The sequence below is a fragment of the Ctenocephalides felis genome, unplaced genomic scaffold (genome assembly GCF_003426905.1).
Source record: "Ctenocephalides felis isolate EL2017-DRISC unplaced genomic scaffold, ASM342690v1 CF-g0.4_SCAFFOLD_01604, whole genome shotgun sequence".
NCBI classification, from domain to species: domain Eukaryota; kingdom Metazoa; phylum Arthropoda; class Insecta; order Siphonaptera; family Pulicidae; genus Ctenocephalides; species Ctenocephalides felis.
Genome location: NW_020537758.1, coordinates 37,979,503 through 37,987,737, shown reverse-complemented (window position 1 = coordinate 37,987,737; position 8,235 = coordinate 37,979,503). Strand labels below are relative to the sequence as shown.

General features: G+C 25.9%; 2 protein-coding genes across 2 annotated transcripts; one reads left to right on the top strand and one right to left on the bottom strand.

Annotated features, from left to right (window-relative positions):
• Nucleotides 1–1,245: 1,245 nt before the first annotated feature.
• Nucleotides 1,246–5,355, bottom strand: LOC113373701. The gene is made up of 4 exons (XM_026613981.1): nt 4,178–5,355; nt 3,767–3,901; nt 3,560–3,687; nt 1,246–1,364 (listed from the first exon to the last, which is right to left on the bottom strand). Exons 1-4 carry the CDS (start codon nt 5,047–5,049, stop codon nt 1,246–1,248), a joined length of 1,254 nt encoding a protein of 417 aa, XP_026469766.1. The 5' UTR covers nt 5,050–5,355.
• Nucleotides 5,356–6,383: 1,028 nt separating this feature from the next.
• Nucleotides 6,384–7,470, top strand: LOC113373086 (COP9 signalosome complex subunit 8). The gene is made up of 4 exons (XM_026613410.1): nt 6,384–6,625; nt 6,692–6,762; nt 6,846–7,024; nt 7,139–7,470. Exons 1-4 carry the CDS (start codon nt 6,566–6,568, stop codon nt 7,387–7,389), a joined length of 561 nt encoding a protein of 186 aa, XP_026469195.1. The 5' UTR covers nt 6,384–6,565; the 3' UTR covers nt 7,390–7,470.
• Nucleotides 7,471–8,235: the final 765 nt, after the last annotated feature.

The following is an 8,235-nucleotide window of genomic DNA, read 5'->3' as shown; positions in this document are numbered from 1 at the left end:
TAATTGATTAACAATTTTAAAACACATTTGAAAATAAACCTGTCACAACAGACATTTGTAACCTGAAAACAGCCGTCGTCAATTTTGACGTTTGGTGTTTGATGTTTGACATTTTAACCTCAAACAATTTAATTCAATTTTGATGCTTAAAGCAACAAATTAATGTATTAAAAATTGTTTTGGACTTAAATCAATATCACAATATGTTGAAAATGTATTTAACAAATATTTGCTTAGAATTATGCCCAACACTTTGCCTTAAAATAAAAAAAATAATTATTTTGTACTTACCTAAATCACAAAGAACTATTAAATTTATGATATGGATAATTATTACTGCAATTATACAAGAAACTTGTTCAAACTAAGTCTCAGACAACACAGACTGTTGGTTTATTTTAAAAATATTTACAACCGAAATTAAACATAGAGCATAGAACATATATTTATATAGACTGGTAACATAGCTTTTAGTATAAACATATAGCAGTTAGTTAAGTTTTTTTTCTTTTTGTTATTATTAATTGTTATTATTGTTTTTATTAATTACATAAAGGTTTATTACGCATTTATTTATTTATAAATTAATTAATTTTATAAAGGTGATACTGCGTACTTAGGCCTGTAAAAAACTGTTTCAAAAACTAATATATTTATTACATGATTAATACAACACCAAATGATTACATACAAAACTTATTTGTGCATTTACATTTGCACACTGTATATTAGACACATAAGTAAACACAGCCTTTTTTCTTTCTTTAATAAGTTTCATTACTCTAAGCTAAGTATGTGATTTCGAAACCTATTATGATTTTAGGTACAGGATTTTTTTTGCAAAAACAATAAACAGGCAAAATGAAATCAAATTTAATATTATATATTTTTCACATGTGACTATAAAACAAAACAAAACAAAATGTAATAGATAATGTGAAATTTATCTGTATACATAAGTTTGACTAACGATATAAATTATATTATAATAAATACCCTTCAAGGTATGGAAATATATGGCTACATTAGCTTACAAAATCTTAAACACCTTTCTTAATACTATACAAGATAAAAATGTCAGTGTTCATTACTAATTCCTAAGCTTTCAAAATTCTTTCTGACATATTTTTTGTTTTTGGCAATATCTCTATACCCCATAACTGAAAAAAATAAAGGAAACTTAAATTCATGTTGATTTCACAGATTATAAAATTATTACCTTCTTGCTATTATCAAGTTGTGTATTCACTTCATCAATTTTATTCTGCATATATTTGCTGTATCCATCGCAATCTCTGAGCTTTTTATTCCTTCAGGATATATAATAGGATTATGTATATCTCTGTATCGTCGCTTCTTGCAATCTGTTAATAATGATCATATTTGTTACTCAATATACATGTTGATTAAACTTAAAAAAGTTCTCCTATGAGAAATTTAAATTAAAAAATTATAATATTACGTATTGAATTTTTTTTTAAATTTGAAACTTAGTATTCAACATAGAATTAAAATTGTTGTATATATATATATATATTATATATATATATATATATATATGATGATGATAGTTTTGTCGACGTTGATACATATTTGTAAATTTTTCTTGCAGCCCAACCGTCGAATTAAAAAAAAAGATTAAATAACAAAATTATTTATTCCATTAAACGTCTCGACACTTGATGTGTGTCATCATTCAGTAATCTAAAAAAACATATAACATAAATACACAGTTGATGATAAATATAAATATATAAAAGGAGGAAATTATACAAACCAAACCAGGAAAAACAGGAAACATTAATTATGATGTAAAATTGATTGAACACTAAATTTGTGTAAAATAATAAAATACTATTATATTAACAAACAAGAATACATATATACACCTAAGTCTGTTTTTACACGGTCTTTTTGTACTCGGTTTTGATATAACATGGTTTAAAAATTGAATATTTTAAATTTTTTTACACGATTTTATTCCATTTATCACGATTTGAAATTTTATGTACTTAAATGTTTTTTGTCAAATTTAATTTTTGCAAAGTATGTTCATATCACAAAAAAGTATTTATGAAAGAAAAAAGTCTGAAACCATCGATAGTATCGATAGTTTACGAACACTAGCTTAAGATTTAAGTAAATTCCCCTTCAGCGCGTACAAACAATTTTTACTGGTCAAAGCAAATGTGAATAGCTATAAGCATTATATATTTGATTTAATAAAATAAACATGAATTCTTGTTTTTAAAAATTCTTGTTTTTCACTAATTTTAATAGGTTTTAGAGATTAGGAACAAATCACCCATTTATGTATAAGATCAATGTCTTTTTTATACGTTTTTTTTTTTACACGGCTTCTTCTGGAACCAATCTACCGTGTAAAAACAGATTTAGGTGTATATATATATATATATATATATATATATATATATATATATATTAGATGGTAGAGCTTCCAACAACGAATCCAAAAAGTAATAAATAAAAAAAACAAAGTTTTTTTTTAAACCATTTCTTTATTTATTTACTATTGACGTTTCAGAACTAGGTACGTTCCATGTTCAGGACATTGTCAAGAAGCATAATCTTGATAAGATTTAGGATTCTTTGTTCGAAGCTCTACAAAATATATATATATATATATATATATATATATATATATATATATATATATTACAACAGTTTTAAATTGTATGTTGAGTTTATATTATATATATATATATATATATATATATATATATATATAAATATATATACACCTAAGTCTGTTTTTACACGGAGATTGGTTCCAGAAGAAACCGTGTAAAAAAAAACGTGTAAAAAAGACATTGATCTTATACAAAAATGGGTGATTTGTTCCTAATCTCTAAAACTATTAAATTAGTGAAAAACAAGAATTTTCAAGAACAAGAATTCATGTTTATTTTAATAATAATTCCCCTAAATTAGTGCTATTCAAATTGCTTTGACCAGTAAAAATTGTTCGTACGCGCTAAAGGGGAATTCACTTAAATCTTTAAACTAGTGTTCGCAAACTATCGATACTATCGATGGTTTCAGACTTTTTTCTTTCATAAATACTTTTTTGTGATATGAACATACATCGCAGAAAATTAAATTTGACAAAAAAATTTAATTACATAAAATTTCAAATCGTGCTAAATGGAATAAAATCGTGTAAAAAAAACTAAAAATATTCAATTTTCAAACCGTGTTATATCAAAACCGTGTACAAAAAGACCGCATAAAAACAGACTTAGGTGTGTATATATATATATATATATATATACATAAATAGGAGATTGCTGTATTCATGCAATTTAATTTGAACTGAGGAAAACACAAGTGAAAATACTATCAAAACTGTATACATTGAATATGTAAGATAAAAAAGTAATATTTTATTTATAATTTCTGAATAATGTGATTAAATATACAAACAATTTATCAATTTTTTTTTTTTAAATAAACTTGTAAACAAACCATAGAAAAGATCCTTCCCATATCTCTATTTTACTATCCACATCGCTACTACTACTATCCACTAAATACTTACTGATGTCATGTATACTGCAACTAACTTCTAAACCATGTTTCAATGATAAAGTTAACAAGTCAAAGTGTTTTGAAAAATTTGTAAATACATCTTTGTTCAGAAGTGGTTCATCCAATAATTCATAATGACTGAAAAATCATTATTTTCAATAACAATTGAAACTTATCACTATTTTTTTTATATAACACTTTAATGTTTTGAACTCACGTTTGTCTTTGTAATGGCGGCAAGGATCTAATATGATTCAACAATTCAACTATGTGATTACGATCTGTAATCCCCATGTCATCTAAATCATCTTCATCTAATAATCTTAATGTTTCATGTGTTATATTGTAGTGTCTGTAAAATTCAAAAGTGGTTAGGTATAATTATTTCATTTTAGTAAACATACTTACTTTAAAATGTTTTTAACATATTCATTACAAAAATCATTCATATTATAAAATCTTCAAAAACAAGAATATTTTAATATAAATAAATGTGCATGGAATATTCAACAGAAGTAAAACTTTGTTTTGTTTTTCACATTAAAAGTGACATATTGAGAATAAATTTACAAAAACAATTATACATATGCACTGAATCTCTATATGCTTATTATTATATTATACTAACTCAAAAATAGGCATATATTCTTCGACATTGATGCAGCTCAGCATATTCATTAGAATTAGTTTACGATAATTCACTGTTTCTGTTTTGTAGTCCTCATCTTCATCACCATCATAAGAGTTGATGTCTAATCCTAATCCATCATCGGTGAATTCTTCCATCTTATATGCTTTTTCTGTATTCATTTTTGTTCCATCAATATCCATATCAAATTGTTTTATTGGCTCATTTACTCTTGTATTTTCATAATTTATATCTGCATCTATTTTACCATTTAAAATTGCTTTTTCATTCATTTTCATGTCATCTTCAAAATGTCCTTCAAGCATATCGTCCTTCACATCGAAATCTTCTTTATTACCATTGTTCAAATGAATTAATGGTTGTGCTTTATTGATGTTTACTTCATCATAAATTTCTTTAATAATTTCTACTTCTACATTTACTTCTGCTTCATCACTTACATCTTCAGTTACTCCTATATGTTCATTCTTTTCTTTATTTATTTTTGAATCATCAAATTGATATTCAGTTAATTCTCGTCTCATCCTCTCCAAATCTACTTTATTGACTGGTGCATTGTTATCAACTTCCAGTGTCAATAAATCATCCTTATTCGTTTCTAATATCTCTTCCTTTTTGGTTTTTTCATGCCTAAAGTGTTTTTCAATAGAAGCCTTTTCATTGTCATTATTTCCATTAATTTTTATAATATCAATTGCTTCCTCTATCAAATGAATATTGGTATCGTTTCTCTCTTCATTTTTTGCATCTAGGGCTTCTTTCTCTCTATTTAGGCATGTATGTTCGCCAGACATTGTTTTATTATCCCTAGCTGAAACTTCATTATTTTCTTCCATATTTAGTTTATACATTCATATTCTTAACTGCAATAAAAACATATAGTGCGAAATAATACTGATTTTTATTTGTATTCAAGTACCATTACAATTTCGCCTGATTCAGCTTTCTTTGTTTGCCAAATTCGCTTGTTTCAGTTGAAAGTCAAAAGATTTTGAAATACACTTACTGCGTTTTTTCTGATCTGATATAACTACTTCAAAATAATGGACAAAGTTCATAGAGAAAATATTAATTTTATTTTTCAAACAAATATTATATTTTACTACTTAACAACGTTTAAAGCTATTGTATGAAAGCTGTTGTATGTCCTTTCTAGGTTGAAGTATTTAAGGTTATGATTTAAATCAGAAACAACTGTCAGACGATAAACCATGAGCCATGAGCCATAGATAAAAAAAGCCATGAGCGTTTATGGCGGAATGATGGCAAACCTGCTTTTATTTCCTTTTTTACTTCCGATATTTACAGAATTGTCATTCAACGTATTTATTAAACGGGATCCTTTTAAAACTTTAAAATGGTCTTAGTTTCATATATTTTCTGTATTTCAAGTCGTATTAAGAACTTAGAAAACTGGAAGCATGTAATTTTATCTTAGAAAAATTCAGTCCATTGCTGCTCAATTTCAAGGAAATAAATAATAATAATCAATAATTTCTAATAAAAAAATCACAATGCTCTTGTGAATTCAATCCTGAATATTATAATTGAATATAATATTTGAAACCATATGTAGATTTCGAGACAACTTTTAGGGTGAACAACAGAACAACTCTACCAGAGCCGGATAATAAAAAGAAAACTTCTTCTGCATTAATCAGATCTTTGGCAAGGGGAGTCTAAATGATGATTACGTCATAGGTAGTATTTTAAAAACAATACATTAATTGCAAAATGTTTACATAAGCATTGGGGTGGGCGGTAAGAGCTTTGCTTACTTTTGCTGACAAGGGTGATGGGGGGTAAATAATTGTAATAAATCTGCTTACCTAATACTTGAAGTTTTGCAAAAGGTCTTTTATTTTAGATATATCGTGTAGTACACATAATATTATTAAATGCATATAAAATTAAAATTATGGCTAAAAATTTTTGTGATTTTATTTCCGAAATGTAATGGGTAGTCTATTTCTCTATAGATAGCCATCTTAGATTGTTTAACAAGATATACTATGGCGTATGACACTTTTGACACTCTTGACACATTGACACGACTATGGCGTTTGACACTTTTGATTGTCATCTATGCTTTTGACAGTACTCGGTCTGCAGATTGAAAATGAAAATACTATTATCTACTTAGAAATTATATTGTAATCGTTATTCCTAAAACATATCTGTCAAATATATAATATATAATGTAAATACAGATATTTAATAATAACAATAATTACGATTTATCATAAAAATTTACCACCGAATTGATGTCATAACCAAATTAATATTTAATATTTACGTGTTGTGTTTGTTTGAAAAAGAAAATAATTGTTTAACTTAACTATCCTATTAAGTCAAGCTCCCTAGAAAATGGATGAGCGAATGAATAAATTAGTTTCCGAATTAGAAAAACAAGAACTTGAGTTAGCAGTAAGCAAATGTCATATGAATTATATTTAGTTTTGATATATTATTATGTTATTTCAATACTTCCAGACATCTAATACCTCACCCACTGCAGGGGTGTATTCTCAACTACTGGCCTTGTATTTATATCAAAATGATTTGTTAGTATCTACATGAATCGTTATTATTTAGTTATATTGTCTCGAAAGAATTTTTGTAATATGTGAATTTATTTGTTAAATAGATGTAATGCAAAATTTTTATGGCAACGAATACCTGAACAAATAAAAAATGATAATCCAGAACTAGCTCTGATTTGGGCAGTTGGTAAATGTATGTGGAAAAGAGATTACCCATCAACATATAAAGCTTTAAAAAATAATTGGAGTGATAGTGTTTGTGAAATCATGAAAAATGTTGAAGGTGAGATTCTCAATACATTTATGTATTTATATATTACCAAATATAAAAAATATAGTTTACCATTACTGACTTAAATTACATACCTGGAAGTAATTAAGTTTAAATTTTCTGCAGAAAAATTGCGTTCAAGAGCTGTTACCCTGATAACGCAGGCCTATAGTTCTGTTTCTATAGACACAGTTTCAGAAATGACTGGTTTAGCAGAAGATATGGTCATCGCCGCCTGTAAGAAAAAAGGTTGGGCTATCGAAGAAGCAACACGTTCTGTGATTCCTACAAGAGCTAAACTGGATATTACCAGTGGAACCACTAGTGAAGATCAATTGCATAAACTTACGGAATATGTATCTTTTCTAGAAAATTAAAGTGATATTAAATTAAATTTATACTGAAGTTAATTTATAGTGATTATTGAATCATAATGCATATAATTTTTATATACACACTCAAAGAAACATAAAAATCAAAAGGTAAGAGAGAAGTATTAATACATATTCTTTTGCATAATTCTGGTTTCAATTTTTTTTAAGCAAATTAATAAAAAAATTAATTTCTAAACATTAACTTTGATGTTTTCCAAGTGTTTTTTCTTCAAATTAAATATAATTCCAATACTCTTACTAGTACTGTTTAAAGTACAATGAACTACATAAACAATCAATCATATTATTGAAATTAATATTTGTGTTTCCATTTTTCTGAAAAATTGCTCATTATCTGGACATTATTAACTGATGTGTTGAATGATTGCTTCTCTGGAAAAACAAAAAAAAAAATATATATATAAATCAAAATACATATTTCCTTACTGTTTTTGAAAGTGTTCCAATAAGAAAAAAAAGATTTTAATAACGTGTGTCCTAATGAAGATAAGATAAAATAAATTAATAAGTTAATTCATAAATGTTTTGAAATTAGCAATAACTAACAACGAATTATTTTTGAAATCATTACAATATATTTCAAATACACTCTTTTGCTGAATTTATTAAAAATACAGAAATAAAATTGAATTACAGCTCATCTATATAGAAGAGTTCCCTGTTTTCACATGAATATACAACCAGTATATTCGTATATAGTTAAATAAACTTTATAAATAAACTTATGTTAATGACAAAACTTAATAGCTAATGACAAGATACACAAAAAACCTTACTACTAAAAACACGGGAGGATCAGCATAAAACACTTTTTTTTTGCAAATTTAT